At 37.7% G+C, this 19,845-nt stretch overlaps 1 protein-coding gene across 1 annotated transcript in view; it reads right to left on the bottom strand.

Moving 5' to 3' along the window:
• The window catches only part of dock1 (dedicator of cytokinesis 1), an 870,017-nt gene that overhangs the window by 580,155 nt on the left and 270,017 nt on the right, over positions 1 to 19,845 (bottom strand). The window contains exon 23 of the mRNA XM_051924023.1: positions 12,777 to 12,885. Within this exon, the coding sequence (XP_051779983.1) occupies positions 12,777 to 12,885 (109 nt within the window). The remainder of the gene's footprint in view (positions 1 to 12,776; positions 12,886 to 19,845) is intronic.

The following is a 19,845-nucleotide window of genomic DNA, read 5'->3' as shown; positions in this document are numbered from 1 at the left end:
GATGGTCACTCTGTCAGAGCTCCAGAGGTCCTCTGTGGAGAGAGGAGAACCTTCCAGAAGGACAACCATCTCTGCAGCAATCCACCAATCAGGCCTGTATGGTAGAGTGGCCAGACGGAAGCCACTCCTTAGTAAAAGGCACATGGCAGCCCACCTGGAGTTTGCCAAAAGGCACCTGAAGGACTCTCAGACCATGAGAAAGAAAATTCTCTGGTCTGATGAGACAAAGATTGAACTCTTTGGTGTGAATGCCAGGCGTCACGTTTGGAGGAAACCAGGCACCGCTCATCATCAGGCCAATACCATCCCTACAGTGAACCACGGTGGTGGCAGCATCATGCTGTGGGGATGTTTTTCAGCGGCAAGGACTGGGAGACTAGTCAGGATAAAGGGGAAGATGACTGCAGCAATACACAGAGACATCCTGGATGAAAACCTGCTCCAGAGCGCTCTTGACCTCAGACTGGGGCGATGGTTCATTTTTCAGCAGGACATCGACCCTAAGCACACAGCCAAGATATCAAAGGAGTGGCTTCAGGACAACTCTGTGAATGTCCTTGAGTGGCCCAGACAGAGCCCAGACTTGAATCCGATTGAACATCTCTGGAGAGATCGTAAAATGGCTGTGCACTGATGCTTCCAATCCAACCTGATGGAGCTTCAGAGGTGCTGCAAAGAGGAATGGGCGAAACTGGCCAAAGATAGGTGTGCCAAGCTTGTGGCATCATATTCAAAAAGACTTCAGGCTGTAATTGCTGCCAAAGGTGCATCAACAAAGTATTGAGCAAAGGCTGTGAATACTTACGTACATGTGATTTCTCAGTTTTTTTATTTTTAATAAATTTGCAAAAACCTCAAGTAAACTTTTTTCACATTGTCATTATGGGGTGTCGTGTGTAGAATTCTGATGAAAAAAATTAATTTAATCCATTTTGGAATAAGGCTGTAACATAACAAAATGTGGAAAAAGTGATGCGCTGTGAATTCTTTCCGGATGCACTGTGTGTGTGTGTGTGTGTGTGTGTGTGTGTGTGTGTGTGTGTGTGTGTGTGTGTGTGTGTGTGTGTGTGTGTGTGTGTGTGTGTGTATATATATATATATATATATATATATATATATATATATATATATATATATATATATATATATGCAGCTGGAGATCCACGAAGGGAGAAAAAAGAATACTTTCCGGAGGCACTGTATGTTTGCTGCCCAGTAATAAAACTGAAAATTAGGTAGAGCCATGCCACCTTCTGCTGAGGTCTTTGTAGGGTTGCTCTTCGGATACATGAGTGTTTTGAGTTCCAAATAAATGAGGTTATAGTTGAATCTAATTGCTTAAAAAATTATTTATTGATATACAGGTGCTGGTCATAAAATTAGAATATCATGACAAAGTTGATTTATTTCAGTAATTCCATTCAAAAAGTGAAACTTGTATATTAGGTTCATTCATTACACACAGACTGATGTATTTCAAATGTTTATTTCTTTTAATGTTGATGATTATAACTGACAACTAATCAAAGTCCAAAATTCAGTATCTCAGAAAATTAGAATATCAATTAAGACAAATGCAAAAAAAGGATTTTTAGAAATGTTGGCCAACTGAAAGGAATGAACATGAAAGTATGAGCATGTACAGCACTCAATATTTAGTTGGGGCTCCTTTGGCCTGGATTACTGCAGCAATGCAGCCTGGCATGGAGTCGATCAGTCTGTGGCACTGCTCAGCTGTTATGAGAGCCCATGTTGCTCTGATAGTGGCCTGCAGCTCTTCTGAATTGTTGGGTCTGGCGTATTGCATCTTCCTCATCACAATACCCCACAGATTTTCTATGGGGTTAAGGTCAGGTGAGTTTGCTGGCCAATCAAGAACAGGGATACCATGGTCCTTAAACCAGGTACTGGTAGCTTTGGCACTGTGTGCAGGTACCAGGTCCTGTTGGAAAATGAAATCTGCATCACCATAAAGTTCGTCAGCAGCAGGAAGCATGAAGTGCTCTAAAACTTCCTGGTAGACGGCTGCATTGACCTTGGACCTCAGAAATCACAATGGACCAACACCAGCAGATGACATGGCACCCCAAACCATCACTGACTGTGGAAACTTTACACTGGACCTCACGCAACGTGGATTCTGTGCCTCTCCTCTCTTCCTCCAGACTCTAGGACCTTGATTTCCAAAGGAAATGCAAAATTTACTTTCATCAGAGAACATAACTTTGGACCACTCAGCAGCAGTCCAAAGGCGAGACGCTTCTGACGCTGTCTCTTGTTCAAAAGTGGCTTGACACAAGGAATGACACAGCTGAAACCCATGTCTTGCATACGTCTGTGCGTGGTAGTTCTTGAAGCACTGACTCCAGCCGCAGTCCACTCTTTGAGAATCTCCCCCACATTTTTGAATGGGTTTTGTTTCACAATCCTCTCCAGGGTGCGGTTATCCCTATTGCTTGTACACTTTTTCTAGCACATCTTGTCCTTCCCTTCGCCTCTCTATTAATGTGCTTGGACACAGAGCTCTGTGAACAGCCAGTCTCTTTAGCAATGACCTTTTGTGTCTTGCCCTCCTTGTGCAAGGTGTCAATGGTTGTCTTTTGGACAACTGTCAAGTCAGCAGTCTTCCCCATGATTGTGTAGCCTACAGAACTAGACTGAGAGACCATTTAAAGGCTTTTGCAGGTGTTTTGAGTTAATTAGCTGATTAGAGTGTGGCACCAGGTGTCTTCAATATTGAACCTTTTCACAATATTCTAATTTTCTGAGATACTGAATTTGGGACTTTCATTAGTTGTCAGTTATAATCATCAACATTAAAAGAAATAAACATTTGAAATACATCAGTCTGTGTGTAATGAATGAATCTAATATACAAGTTTCACTTTTTGAATGGAATTACTGGAAAAAATCAACTTTGTCATGATATTCTAATTTTATGACCAGCACTTGTGTGTGTATGTATGTATATATATATATATACGAGCTGTATATACCCGGCGTTGCCCGGGGCAGAAGTAACCTAATCGGTCAAACACTTACATATATACCAAAGTAAACCTAATCGGTCAAACAGTTACATATATAAAAAAACCGAACCTAATCGGACAAACAGCTTCATATATACAGAAGCGAACCTAATCGGACAAACAGCTAATCTATATACATAAGCAAACCTAATTGGTCAAACAGTTACATAAATACAAAAGCAAACCTAATCGATCAAACAGCTTCATATATACAGAAGCGAACCTAATTGGTCAAACAGTTATGCATGTGCAGAATGATTTTACAAACATTATGCGTGTTAACAACCATTAAAAAGAAAAGATTGAGGAACTCTTCTTCTATATGTGATGAAGCCACTAATAAGACAGATTTTTAACAGGACCCAGCTGTTTCATAACTAAACTACTGCCACCCTAAAGTAATGCCTAATAGTGGTTTTTGGGGTAGCTGTGGAATAAAAAGGGTGTTTTTTAGTCAGTAAGAATCTGACACTACCCTTCAGTACGGGCTGAAGGGTGCCTATGTAAGGTTTTACATCCTTCCCGTATGGAAAAAAAAACATACTAAACTTTTTTTTCATCATTACAGATAATCTCAGTCAAATCGAAGTACGTATTCTCAATTTATTTTTATCTAATTTTTACTTTTTCACAAAGCCATCCCATGCCAATTTGTATGAATAAACTTTTGCTAGAGAGTTACCAAAAGTTTATTCATGCACATATTTTAATACGGATAATCTATCTCTAATCAAGGTTTTCATTTTCATTCTAATTTAAAATAATAATAGATACTCGTTTTTTTGTTCTGTTTTAGAAAAACCAATCTATGCCACCTACGTCATCGTCAAGTCAGCTTCATCCAGCTTCATCACATATAGAAGAAGAGTTCCTCAATCTTTTCTTTTTAATGATTGTTAACACGCATAATGTTTGTAAAATCATTCTGCACATGCATAACTGTTTGACCAATTAGGTTCGCTTCTGTATATATGAAGCTGTTTGATCGATTAGGTTTGCTTTTGTATTTATGTAACTGTTTGACCAATTAGGTTTGCTTATGTATATAGATTAGCTGTTTGTCCGATTAGGTTCGCTTCTGTATATATGAAGCTGTTTGTCCGATTAGGTTCGGTTTTTTTATATATGTAACTGTTTGACCGATTAGGTTTACTTTGGTATATATGTAAGTGTTTGACCGATTAGGTTACTTCTGCCCCGGGCAACGCCGGGCATATACAGCTCGTGTATATATATATATATATATATATATATATATATATATATATATAGCAAAACACCCGCGCTTCGCAGCGGAGAAGTAGTGTGTTAAAGAGGTTATGAAAAAAAAAGGAAACATTTTAAAAATAACGTAACATGATTGTCAATGTAATTGTGTTGTCATTGTTATAACTGTTGCTGTCTTTTATATATATATATATATATATATATATATATATATATATATATATATATATTATATATATAATATACACACACACAAACATTTATATACATATACATATATATACATATCTACATATACACATGTACATATATATACACACACATACATAAACACACACATAAGACTTACTGAGTGAAACGGGCTTTCATTGACAATCATGTTACGTTATTTTTTAAAATGTTTCCTTTTTTTTTTCATAACCTCTTTAACACACTACTTCTCCGCTGCAAAGCGCGGGTATTTTGCTAGTATATATATATATATATATATATATATATATATATATATATACATATACACACATACATGCAGTTTTAATAACATAGAAATCAATATAAACATTAACATCATTATCATATGAGAATATGAAGTAATATATAAGAAGCACATTTCATATAAATATAAATTATTAAACAGTAAAATCTTCTTCTGTAATTTACTACCGTGGCAATTTGTGTGTCTGTCCAGGATTTTAAATGACCTGTAGCTCGCAAACCGTTGCACCTATACACTTGAAATGTGGTACACATATAGTACGTCACGTCTACTATCCGCTTTATGGGTGATGATTGTTTTAGTCTTTTTATCTTTATTTTATTTTATTGTATAATCAAGTCCTATCTGCGCACAGCAGGGCAGCCGTGGGCGGATGCGTATGGTGTATTCAGTCGATGTTATCGTGCATTGCGCTGTCAGTGGTATTTTGATAAAAGAATTTGAACAACATATAAGAAGCGTATAAATTATTAAACAGTAAAACATTAACATTTAAGAAGTAAAGTTACATTAAGTACTACTGCAGTGCCTTCGGGTATACCTCATTTTTTGTTTGCCCATTACATGCTTAAATGTATACATTTTTTGGTGCACCTACCTGAGAACACGCGACATATAACCGAGCGTGGGAGAAGCATGGATTTTAAACACGCGTTGAGTTGATGTGCTGGTCTCCCTCGTGAAATAACTGGTAATGTTTGACTAAAATCTACAGCGAGTAAAACGACATTAGCTCCTATTTTTTTTTTTACGATCTCTGAGATGTTGCTTTTTTCGGTTCAAGGCTTCATAAGCTCTTTTATGTTGTATGGTGTACTTATCCCAAACCATCATCTTTGAATGTTGCAAGACTTTCGCCTTGTATGTAGATCGGGGTAATTACATTCATTGCATTCCTAGTCTGAATCACAATGTGATTGTATGGGTGGTTACCTGGCACTGTAGGGTTGCCACCCGTCCTTTAAAATACGGAATCGTGCCGCGTTTGAGAATGAAATTGCGCGTCCCGTTTTGAATCAATACTGGACGGGATTTATCCCGTATTTTTTTTATCATTTTTTTTTTTAAAGCAGCGTCTCATGCAAATCATCCCACACGCATTTTATGAAGATGCCTCCTTTCCTACTTTTGATTGGGTAATACTTGATGTCATCGTTAGTTTGATTGGTGTTTTTAACTGTCCAGTGAGTAGGGCGTGTCTTTCAACTGTAAGCAGATTTTTTGCACTGGTATCACTGACCTCAACGACGGCGACGTTATACGTCAAAAATAAATTACGATAAATGACGATTTTAGCGATACTTTATTACGACGGCGGCTACATAGACACGATCAAATAAAAACAAAAAAATCAAATAAATCATTCTACATTTTCAAAACGTCGAAAAAACGACGGAATGAAAAAAAGGCCCACCCGACGACCCACCCATTCCATTTTTATATATATATATATATATATATATATATATATATATATATACATATTATATATATATGAATGGAAGAGAGGGTCTGTGATAAGGTTTGCATATTTGCAGTTGTAGATCCACGAAGGGAGAAAAAAACGAATCACGTATCATAAAATAGTTTTATTCCTGAGCTTTCAACCCCTATCAGGGGTCTTCATCAGAGGATAATGCTTAGACTTACAAGAATAAAAGGCAATATATAGCAACACATTGGTGGGGGGTTGGAGGTGACTAAGTCAGTATGATCAAGGGGGGGGAGTATGATTTGGGGTTGTATAGTTTAATTATTGTGTACATGTCCTTCTTAAGTTGGCATATGCTGGATTTATGTCCAAGTGTCTGTTGATGGCGTTTTCATCTGATAGCCAAGACTCGGCCAACTCTCTGGCACTTTTAGTACTGGCCTTAAATTTTACTTTTACGTTGTCCCAGTTGAATGTGTGTCCTGTCGATTTAGTATGTGCATATATCAAAGATAGTGCGTCCTTTCTTCTGACGTCGTTGCGATGTTCCTGTACACGTGTTGAGATTCTTTTTCACGTTTGTCCTATGTATACCGCTGAGCAAGAATTGCATGTAATACTATAAACTGCGTTTCATGTTTCAGCTGTCGATTTCTTGTTTTTAGCATTAAACAGGACCGTGCGCAGATTGTTCGTGGGTTTATGTGCTATTCTGATGCCCCACTTGGTCAGGGTATGTGCCGTGCCTTCTGACACATTATGGTGATACGGGAGTGAATGCCAGGTGGGGTGGGGGTTCTGATTTAAGTCGATTGTATGCTGATTCCGTTGGCGTCTGCTGTGCAGACTCCGATTAATGAATGTTTTTGAGTATCCGTTCGAGGTGAAAAGTTGGAAGAGATAGCGTCTCTCATTAATTTTTGTTTCCTTGGTATTACAATGCGTGTGGACTCGTTTAAATAGGGTTTTCACGCATATATATATATATATATATATATATATATATATATATATATATATACACACACACACACACACACACACACACACATACATATATATACACACACTAGGGGTGGGCGGTATGACCAAAATTCTATATCACGGTATTTTTCTAAATTATCCCGGTTTCACGGTATTCAACGGTATTTTTTTCCCCATGCATGAGTGGATGTTAACCACATTTTCCACTGCAATTACTGGCTAAGAATAACCTATTCCACTGTCATGAGAATTGTACATTGTACAAAAAAAAACATTTTAATGTGCACACAAGTATTAATACAGTTTTGCATTGCCCCATAAAGTGATAGTTTTCAATGGGGTGGCACTAATGGAGAAGGTATCACATTGCATGACAGATGCAGTCAAAATATAGAACCTTTTTATTGAACAAATTTTGCAAAAACAAACTATAATTTTGACAACATATTTTCAACCATACAAAGAGGCATTTAGACTTAGTAAAATATCCAGAAGTGCTTGTCAAAAATTGTATTGCAGCGAATATGTCTTAGAAAAGGAATAAATAGTAAATATTTTTTGTAAACCAACTACACTTTCTGTTAATGTTAACAATCTCTGTCCACCGACACGTTAAAGTGACTTTTTAAACAACTTTATCATCATTAAACTGCATAATATTTAAACTAATAAATAATAACAATAAAATAAATAATAGTATTATTACTGATAGTTGCACTATTACTTCAAGACTTCAAGCCCAGGTGCATTACGCGATATTCACCAAATTAAAATAAAATACAACAAGTGCAACTTGGTGATGACATCTTTACCAGCTGAACCATCATTTAGGCAAACTGCATTAATATGGACCTTGCTTCAAGCTAAGCTATACTGGGAAGAAAAAAACAAACTATATGTTGAGAACAAAGTCAACATTTCCACTTTATTCTCGCCGTTTATGTCGAGATTAAAGTCGACATTTCCACTTTATTCTCACAGTTTACATCATAATTAAAGTAGAATGTCGTAAACTAAACTTCTTCCTAAAATCAATGTTTAATCAATTACTTAATTTACCCCGTCATAAATTAATGCAGCACATTAAATGCTTTGTGTTACGTTCCCCGACCCAGTGGTTAATCACTACGCTTCTTAAGCGACCACCATACAGAATCCATTCACTTCATGATATTCCTGCTTTCTGAAAATTTTGAATGCTAAGATAAATACTTGATATCATTTTCATGATGAAATGCATTAAAGCAGGTATTACACATGCACGGTAGTGAGGCGGTAGTGCTGCTCCCTCGCAGTAAGGGGTCCCCAGGTGTATGTTCAGTGTAGAGAACTTTATGGCAAGTGTGACGAAGCTCCAAAAAACTGGATGTATGAAAAGCTATCGAAAAAGGTTTAACTTAAATATTGTGTAAATGTTGGGTTTGTGATCTGCTGGTCGGAGACACGAACACAGAATTCAATGCATGTTCTTCTGAGCAGGCTATCTTTATTGCATGCATGCTGTCTCTATCTGACGTAGGCTACCAAAACCCCAGTTCCTATCCTTCCTTTTTCTTTCACCACATAACCACATAACCAATCACCACACGATAAACGTCATTGTGAAATTAAAACTAGTTATAAACTTAGCCCACGGAGTGTTCAGAACTTTAAAAATATCTTCGTTAGACATGTTTAATTATGCCATCCATTCAGAGTTGTGCCCATCTCTGAACGAATCACTTAACACAAAGCATTTAATGTGCTATATAACTTATGACGGGGTTTGAGAAAATCTAGTAAATAAAATATTCATTTTATGATGAAGTTTAGTTTACAATGTTCTACTTTAATGACAAATTACGAGAATAAAGTCAAAAGAATATATTCTCGTCATAAGCGTCAAGATTAAAGTGGAAATGTCGAGAATAAAGTCAAAATGTCGTCACACTATTACACAGTACCCAGGTACATTACACTGTATTGAAAACAAATAAAACAAGTACAACTTGGCTTGCGGTATTATCCAGTAGTATAGAAACAGTATTTACACATCTGACCTTTTAAAACTAAAGCATCTCCAGGCGACAGATGTGACTGCTTTTTTTCGGGTCTCTGTCTATTTTCACCGCGCGGCATACCTATGCTACCGCCCACTGTTTGGTGGTGTAGCAGTGAAAAAGAGCCCTAGCTCAACAAATCTGTGTTTAGCGGTGTAGCAGTGAAAAAGGTCCCCACTTGAATAGTTTCCCGCTACGCCACGTTCCGAACGTCGTTTAGGCAATTTAAACCGGTGTTGCGGTATAAGAAAAATCCATATCGTAAAAAAAAATAAAAAACGGTTTTCAGTATGAACTGGTATACCGCCCAGCACTAACACACACACACATATATATACATATTTTTTATATATATATATATATATATATATATATATATATATATATATATATATATATATATATATATATATACATTTTATATATATATATATATATATATATATATATATACACACATATTATTATATATATATATATATATATATATATATATATATATATATATATATACATATATATACATATACATATATATATATATATATATATATATATATATATATATATATATATATATATATATATATATATATATATATATATATATCCAGTAATCCCTCCTCCATCGCGGGGGTTGCGTTCCAGAGCCACCCGCGAAATAAGAAAATCCGCGAAGCAGAAACCATATGTTTATATGGTTATTTTTATATATTTTAAGCCCTTATAAACTCTCCAACACTATTATAAACATTTCACGCACAGTTATACAGCATAAACCCTTTGTATTCTCTTAGATATTAGGTAAGATTCGTTGAAATTATGTATGTAAACACAGTTTACATACAGTAAAACCTAAATATTATTTTAAAGATATCGAGCGTCTCCGATATCAATACGTTACAGCCATTACAACAGACAGGCCACCAGCAATAAATACGTACAATACAAGAAAAATTGTACACAGTAAAATGTGTGTACAGCGACACTAAACTATGTACATGTAATAAGTACTGTCCGTAAATAATTAATTATGGTTACTCACCAACAATGACACGATGACTTGTCCGATAACGATGAGTTTAATTTTACTGCCCAACAAAGGATAGCGTTACAGCTCTTCTAAAGGAGCCTCTTCAGGCGACTGTGTAGTACCGCCGTTGTTCTTCTTCCATCACTCTTCAATCCAAATCCCTAAAGCAGATTCCATCTAGACTACTGCCTTATCACGTCCACTTGCAACTCGTTTTGCGCCCTGATTAAAGGACACTGCGGCCGTAGATCTTATATGCTTTTCCTCCTTTTTAAATAAAAAGAATCGTGGACTCATTGATGCTGTAATTGTGTCCTGCAGCGGTGTAGCTGTTTTCTTCCTTCAACATATCCAAAACTTTTACCTTTTCTGCAATCCTGAAGCATTAGCAGTAACCTGCATTAATTCTGAATGAGTGAGATTAGACTTCCTGGTTAATGCAGCACTCCGTTGCTGAGCCAATCAGCAGCACACAGGAACTTAACCGCGTGCTCTGATTGGGTAGCTTCTCAGCCATCCGCCAATAGCGTCCCTTGTTTGAATTCAAATGCGTCCCTTGTTTGAATTCAAATGGGCAAATCAACTGACGAAGCACACGTACTGTAGACCGCAGACATCCGCGAAGCAGTGAAAAATCCGCGATATATATTCACATTAAAATCTGCGATGGAGTGAAGCCGCGAAAGACGAAGCGCGATATAGCAAGGGATCACTGTATGTATATGTATATATATATATATATATATATATATATATACACACACGGGGTGGCACGGTGGCGCAGTGGTAGCGCTGCTGCCTCGCAGTTAGGAGACCCAGGTTCGCTTCCTGGGTCCTCCCTGCGTGGAGTTTGCATGTTCTCCCCGTGTCTGCGTGGTTTTCCTCCGGGCACTCCGGTTTCCTCCCACAGTCCAAAGACATGCAGGTTAGGTGGATTGGCAATTCTAAATTGGCCCTAGTGTGTGCTTGTGTGGGTGTGTTTGTGTGTGTCCTGCGGTGGGTTGGCACCCTGCCCAGGATTGTTTCCTGCCTTGTGCCCTGTGTTGGCTGGGATTGGCTCCAGCAGACCCCCGTGACCCTGTGTTCGGATTCAGCGGGTTAGACAATGGATGGATGGATGGATATATACACACACACACACACATATATATATACATATATACATTATATATACAGTATATTATACATACACAAGTCAAAAGTTTAAGAACACCACAGTTTTTCCAGTTTTGATTTAAATTTCATGACTTGAAATGCACTAGATGACCTAAAATCGTGAAAAGGTAAGCAGTTAACTGTCAGAGGTTTAAATTTAGAGTTTAGGTTAGCAAAAAGTGAAAAAAAGATCTATCAGAATATTACAAATGGGCCTTGTTCATATTATGACAATAGGTTACAACCTACAGAAGTTCTGCAGCAACTAATGTAAATTAAGTCTTGCGAGCTGAAGCGAACAATTTGCGCAGGTGTCCAAACTTCTGTTGATTACTTAAAAATCCTCTGTCTATATTTAAGAAGAGTTGGAACTGACTATGTTACTACACCCTGTGAAGTACCACTTAAGAAAATATTACAACATAGAAAGTTGTAAATTCCAGTGATAATGGCAATAAAACAGCAATTAATAAATTAAATCACACAAAGAAATACAGTATTGCCCTTAGAAGTGTATAACTTTCATTTAAAGAAATTGTGCAAAAAAAAAAAAAAATGAAAATGTGAGAAACTCTGATAGGAAGAGTTCGCACAGACCCAAAGTCACATCCCAATCAGAAGACAACTTTCTGCGGGTCACCAGCTTGTGTGATTGGCATCTCACAGCACAATAGCTTCAAGCACAGCTTAATAGTGGTTTGAAAAAAAGAGTCTCAGTTTCTATTGTGAAGAGGAGACTTTGTATTGCAGGTTTGACAGGGCGAGTGGCAATAAGAAAGCCCTTCCTTAAAGGTCAAAATAGGGACCTGAAATACCAGCTGTGTACTACTGCAGACTGGAAGAAAGTCTTATGGAACGATGAATCAAAATTTGAAATCTTTGGTTCATCATGTTTGTGTGTTTGTATGCCATTGAGTTGATGGAAGGATGTTTCCTCAGTATGTGACACCTGTCAAACATGGAGGAGGAAGTTTGATGGTCTGGGGTTGTTTTGCTGGAGGCAAAGTTGGTGATTTGTGCAGAGTGACTACCATTCTGCAAAAAAAGGAACACCATAATTTGGCTGTTATATCAGCAAAAGGTGGCTACTTTGATGAGTCAAAAATCTGAATAGAATTTTGTACACTAAATGATTCCTTGACTTTTTTTTATTTGACAGTGTTTATTTGTTCTGTCTTGATTTCATGAAACATTAAGACATTAAACTGGATGCATTTCCATAAAAAACTAAAAAACTGAGGTGTTCCAAAACCATTGACCAGTAGTATATATATCCTTTGTGTATGTACTGTACATTATATATTAAACAATACAAAAAGATATGAAGATTGCAAAAAAAAACACTGATTTAAAATACTATAAATAACATTGTTGAACATACCTTTACCATAACTGTATTTTCAGAGTTGCTGTTCATCATATCATTAAAAGATCTGAACAGGTCTCTTAATGATTCCATAAAGTCACTCTCACCTTTATTTTCATAAAGTCTGAAAGACAAAGAAGATGATCATACAACCAAGAGCTTATCTGCATTAAATAAATCATCAAGTCTAATTATAATCAAGACTTTCCTGAATAAACTGAGATGCTAAAAGCTCCATCAAAATAGAAAAACATTTCATTATTTTGATTTGCATTTTTTATGCATGCTCTACTCCTAATATACTTTTTATAAAAGTAGGTGGCTATATCTACACAAAAGACACAGTGAAAGTACTGCTGTATATGCATGTTTTCTTTATGAATGTTCCTATCATCATTAATATGCTGAACCGAAACTGTGCACTGAAAAGGCAAAACTTCTCAAATCAACTTAACATTAGAAAACTGTATCAGAAGGATATAATTTGCAATTCAAAACACCCTATACTTAAAATAAATAATATCATATGGGTTTACGATGCATGCACAGCCACTGTAATATTACTCTGAGGGGTTTAATAAATAAACATATCTCAGATTAATAAAAATACACAAACATACAGTGCATCCGGAAAGTATTCACAGCGCATCACTTTTTCCACATTTTGTTATGTTACAGCCTTATTCCAAAATGGAATAAATTCATTTTTTTCCTCAGAATTCTACACACAACACCATAATGACAATGTGAAAAAAGTTTACTTGAGGTTTTTGCAAATTTATTAAAAATAAAAAAACTGAGAAATCACATGTACTCACAGCCTTTGCTCAATACTTTGTCGATGCACCTTTGGCAGCAATTACAGCCTCAAGTCTTTTTGAATATGATGCCACAAGCTTGGCACACCTATCCTTGGCCAGTTTCACCCATTCCTCTTTGCAGCACCTCTCAAGCTCCATCAGGTTGGATGGGAAGCGTCGGTGCACAGCCATTTTAAGATCTCTCCAGAGATGTTCAATCGGATTCAAGTCTGGGCCACTCAAGGAGATTCACAGAGTTGTCCTGAAGCCACTCCTTTGATATCTTGGCTGTGTGCTTAGGGTCGTTGTCCTGCTGAAAGATGAACCGTCGCCCCAGTCTGAGGTCAAGAGCGCTCTGGAGCAGGTTTTCATCCAGGATGTCTCTGTACATTGCTGCAGTCATCTTTCCTTTTATCCTGACTAGTCTCCTAGTCCCTGCCGCTGAAAAACATCCCCACAGCATGATGCTGCCACCACAATGCTTCACTGTAGGGATGGTATTGGCCTGGTGATGAGCAGTGCCTGGTTTCTTCCAAACGTGACGCCTGGCATTCATACCAAAGAGTTCAATCTTTGTCTCATCAGACCAGAGAATTTTCTTTCTTATAGTCTGAGAGTCCTTCAGGTGACTTTTGGCAAACTCCAGGTGGGCTGCCATGTGCCTTTTACTAAGGAGTGGCTTCCGTCTGGCCACTCTACCATACAGGCCTGATTGGTGGATTGCTGCAGAGATGGTTGTCCTTCTGGAAGGTTCTCCTCTCTCCACAGAGGACCTCTGGAGCTCTGACAGAGTGACCATCGGGTTCTTGGTCACCTCCCTGACTAAGGCCCTTCTCCCCCGATCGCCGATTGCCGGCCAGCTCTAGGAAGAGTCCTGGTGGTTTTCGAACTTCTTCCACTTACGGATGATGGAGGCTACTGTGCTCATTGGGATCTTCAAAGCAGCAGAAATTTTTCTGTAACCTTCCCCAGATTTATGTCTCGAGACAATCCTGTCTCGGAGGTCTACAAACAATTCCTTTGACTTCATGTTTGGCTTGTGCTCTAACATGAACTGTCAACTGTGGGACCTTATATAGACAGGTGTATGCCTTTCCAAATCATGTCCAATCAACTGAATTTTCCAAAGGTGGACTCCAATTAAGCTGCAGAAACTTCTCAAGGATGATCAGGGGAAACAGGATGTACCTGAGCTCAATTTTGAGCTTCATGGCAAAGGCTATGAATACTTATGTACATGTGCTTTCTCAATTTTTTTTATTTTTAATAAATTTGCAAAAATCTCAAATAAACTTTTTTCACGTTGTCATTATGGGGTGTTGTGTGTAGAATTCTGAGGAAAAAATGAATTTAATCCATTCTGGAATAAGGCTGTAACATAACAAAATGTAGAAAAGGTGATGCCCTGTGAATACTTTCCGGATGCACTGTACAGTGATCCCTCGCTATATCGCGCTTCGCCTTTCGTGGCTTCACTCCATCGCGGATTTTATATGTAAGCATATTTAAATATATATCGCGGATTTTTTGCTGGTTCGCGGATTTCTGCGGACAATGGGTCTTTTAATTTCTGGTACATGCTTCCTCAGTTGGTTTGCCCAGTTGATTTCATACAAGGGACGCTATTGGCAGATGGCTGAGAAGCTAGATTGCTTACTTTTCTCTCTCTCTTGCGCTGACTATCTGTGATCCTGACGTATGGGGATTGAGCAGGGGGGCTGTTCGCACACCTAGACGATACGGACGCTCGTCTAAAAATGCTGAAAGATTATCTTCACGTTGCTATCTTTTGTGCAGCTGCTTCCTGAAACGACATGCTGCACAGTGCTTCGCATACTTAAAAGCTCGAAGGGCACGTATTGATTTTTGACTGAAAAACAAACTCTGTCTGTCTTTCTCTCTCTCTCTCTGTCTCTCTCCCTGCTCCTGACGGAGGGGGTGTGAGCTGCCGCCTTCAACAGCTTTGTGCCGCAGTGCTTCGCATACTTAAAAGCCAAACAGCCCTATTGATTTGTTTGCTAGAGATTGTTTTCTCTATCTATGTGACATTCTGTGCTCCTGACACACACTCCTTTGAAGAGGAAGATATGTTTGCATTCTTTTAATTGTGAGACAGAACTGTCATCTCTGTCTTGTCATGGAGCACAGTTTAAACTTTTGAAAAAGAGACAAATGTTTGCAGTGTTTGAATAACGTTCCTGTCTCTCTACAACCTCTTGTGTTTCTGCCCAAATTTGTGACCCAAGCATGACAATATAAAAATAACCATATAAACATATGATTTCTACTTCGCGGATTTTCTTATTTCGCGGGTGGCTCTGGAACGCAACCCCCGCGATGGAGGAGGGATTACTGTATATTGTATAATGAAGTAAACACTATACAGCAAGTACACTACTGTGCACTTAGCCAACATTTCAAAACTAAAGAGAATCAAATACATAATGCTATTAATTCTATCATGATGAAATAGAATCTCATTGCATAAAAAGAAACATACTTTCCTGAGCCTAAGACAAAAGAGAAGTATAACATAAATTGCTTACCTCTAAATGCAAAATTTTTACTTTTTTTTTCTGGACAAACATTTTGCAGAGACTTATTTCCATCTCTTGACAATTTATTCACCAATGTATAAGTTCTGAATCACTCAAGAAATTAATCATTGGTCTCTCATCTAAGCCATTATTTGGGAAATACATTTACTTGAAATATATCATATTTTAATATGAAATACAATATTTGAGTGTGGGTTACATGGACAGAATGAAAGCTAAGGCTGGATATTTCCACTTCACTACAGCTTTTTCTTCACTTACAGTTAAGCAGCTTACAACACAATATCTTTTACATTCACAATATGAGGCAGAGAACTATGAGACAAATCCAATGCTTGCATGCTTTTATTTATTTCAACTTCAACTCATTTCTGCCTAGCACTGCATCTAGATAGCAGCAGAGTCTGTTAATAAAGACATATATTATGGAGAGACAGTGAGAGAGTGTGATCACCATGTGCAAACATGTGCAGAGAATTTCAAAAATTGTGTATCTATTGGGATTTTCATGCACAACCATCTCTAGGGTTTGCAGAGAATGAGAAAAATCCAGTGAGCGGCAGTTCTCTGGGTGAATATGCCGAACCTGCCAGTGGGGGCTGGGCGCCCTCGTGGCCTTGGAACACTTGCAGATTTTTTTTTCTCCAGTCCTCTGGAGTTTTTTCTTTTGTTTTTTCTGTCCTCCTGGCCATCGGACCTTACTTTTTTCTTTGTTACTTAGTAATGCCTAATCTTATTTTTATATTTTATTTTTTTCTCTCTTCATCTTGTAAAGCACTTTGAGCTAAATTATTTGCATGAAAATGTGCTATATAAATAAATGTTGTTGTTGTTGATGATGAAGATGCCAGAGGTCAGTGGAGAATGGCCAGACAGGTTTGAGCTGAAAGAAAGGCAACAGGAACTCAAATAGCCACTTGTTACAACCGAGGTATGCAAAAGACTATCTCTGAATGCCCAACATGTTGAACGTTAAAGTAGATGGGCTACAGCAGCAGACGACCATACCAGATGCCACTCCTGCCAGCTAAAAATAGGCAACTGAGATTACAATTTGCACTGGTTCACCAAAACTGGACAAGAGAAGATTGGAAAAAACATTGCCTGATCTGATGAGTCTCAATTTCTGCTTCCACATTCAGATGGTAGGGGTAGAATTTGACATCAACAACATGAAAGCATGGGCCTATCCTGACTTGTCTCAGTGGTTGAGGCTGGTGGTGATTTAATGGTGTGGGGGATATTTTCTTGGCACAATGTGGACCCCCTTAGTCCCAAATGAGCAGCCTACCTGAGTATTGTTGCTGACCATGTCCATCCTTTTATGACCACACTGCACTCACCTTCTTATGGCCACTTCCATCAGGACAATGTGCCATGGCACAAAGCTCAGATCTTCTTAAACTGGCTTCTTGAACATGACAATGAGTTCACTGTACTCAAATGGCCTCTACAGTCACCAGATCTCAATCCAATAGGGCACCTTTGGAATGTGGTACAACGGGAGATTCGCATCATGGATGTGCAGCTGACAAATCTACAGCAACTACGTGATGCTACTGTGTTAATATGGACCAAATTGCCCGAGGAATGTTTCCAGCATCTTGTTGAGTCTATGCCATGAAGAATTATAGCAGTTCTGAAGGCTATATGGGATCCAATATAGACATATAAACGATAAGCAATGACACAACAAAATGCACCTTTTAGCTAGCTTATTTAAACTGTTTCTCTCCTATTGAAAAAGGCACATAACTTATGAATGTTGATCTTTCAATTAATATGGTCAAGTACAGATGAATACTGGAATTTGTACTGTGATGGTAGCATTGATTTGCTCACAGCTACTTTACTCTGGTTAATCCCACCACAACACAGTCTGCATGCGTGTGTGTGAGGCTGCTCTGAACTTTCCTACTGAATTTAGGAAGAGAAAGTTATAACAGTCAAAAAACCTATTCTTCACAGAGGTTATTATTTTTTAGTTTCAGTGATATCAATAACCAGAATACATTAGTTGGCTTTATCCGAACTGCTTTACTAAGTTAAAATTAACAGTTCTCTAAATCAAAGTATGTGTACTTATGATTTGATTCATACTGATTCCGGGTGTAGGAGATGCTTTGTTCCAAGCTTTCTCTCCAACACATCTGGAAGGAATGTTCAGCATAACTTTTTTTTCTTTGTATAAGCGCTCTTGTCCTTCACCTTGGTCATAGCTTTACGTTAAAGGCACTACTGCAGCTTTATCCAAATTTTCTATTATATAATTTATATCTGCTGGGAAGTTGGCAATTAGCTGAATCCTGTCTTTAGCAAGTCGAACGCATGACTTTACGTACAAGCTCTTTATGCTCATGCACCTTGCTCCACTTTAGCAAGGTCTAGACTTGTGGCAACCTCATCTAACTCTGATATAGACAGTCTTCAACTCTTTCAAGTCAGCACTAGATTGCCTTTCGAAGTAAATGGGATTGTTCCAGCCTTTGATGAGGTGACATATTAGCCAACAGGGTCCTGCTTTACAGAACAGAGGTACACCAAGGCCAAGAGCAGTGGGAGCATATGAAGAAACAGATCTAGAACTGGCAACAGGTTATAAAGGAAGAAGTGAACATTTTACCATTGGTTTCTTGGGTGCACTTAAGCCCAACATTCTGCTAGACAACTGGTGCAAAGTTTTGTCCATCAAGTTTTGCATTTGTAACTTCACTGGAAAAAGTATCTTTATAATATGTTTTTATTTTAATGACTAAAGAAATTTCGTAATTGTACCTAAATAATCTCTCAAATATATTGTAAATGTTTCTTTTGGTTAAGCACTTATTGATGAATGAATAACCATCCTAAACAAATAGCTTCCAGAGCTTTCTTCAGCTCATCACAGATAGCACTTTTTGGGGAGTGTGATAAAGACAGTCTGGGTACACAAGAAATGGTTGAAAACACTGTTTACAAGTTCTTTTCTTTATGGATTGTTCATTACTTCTTACCTGACCTGGAAGGAAAATTTACGATATAGAGGAATTATCCATCATTCATAGAACAGATTTTGGATTTTTCAAGCTTCATTGAGGAACAGTCTGATGGCCAGTGTAATTAAGAAACCTCATTATTAGGAGCAGTGGGCACAACTGAATATGCATTGTTAAGAATATATGGTTCACCTTTCAGTTGCTGGAGAAAAATCACTCAGACTGGACAGTATAGTCGATCACACCTTCTTCAAAAAGTCTAATGGACTACCAATACTGTGAACATTCATTTTTTAAGTTCATGTCCTCTATATTATTTAACTTAAAAGACATGGATGCAACAAGGCTTTTCAGGAACTGAATTTGATTGTCACATGAAGCCATTGTCAACAACAACCCCAGTTTACTACATTTTTTTTTCATCTTTATTTCGTTCACACTGCAACAAAGGACTAGCTTTACATTCTTTGTAGTTTCATAGAAAGAGTCCATAATGACTTGATGTCATTATCCTCCAAGATTACCCATGTGAAAGAAGTTTTTTTTCCACCACGCTAGAAACCTCAGGATAAGCTCTTCTGGCAGAGAACATTACAGGAACCTCTGACAGGAAGGTAATTTAACAAAGATATATGTGAAATGATTTGGGTGGAAAAAAAGTAGAAAATGTACTGGGAAAAGCAACTGGCTCCAAAAAGCCACTCTAATGCAATTCTATCCACTACCAAGGGTATCCTACTGATAATCATTT

This window comes from Erpetoichthys calabaricus, chromosome 2 (assembly GCF_900747795.2).
Source record: "Erpetoichthys calabaricus chromosome 2, fErpCal1.3, whole genome shotgun sequence".
In the NCBI taxonomy this organism is placed as follows: domain Eukaryota; kingdom Metazoa; phylum Chordata; class Cladistia; order Polypteriformes; family Polypteridae; genus Erpetoichthys; species Erpetoichthys calabaricus.
The sequence above is the reverse complement of the archived record's forward strand: the minus strand, read 5'-3'. Positions and strand labels throughout refer to the sequence as shown.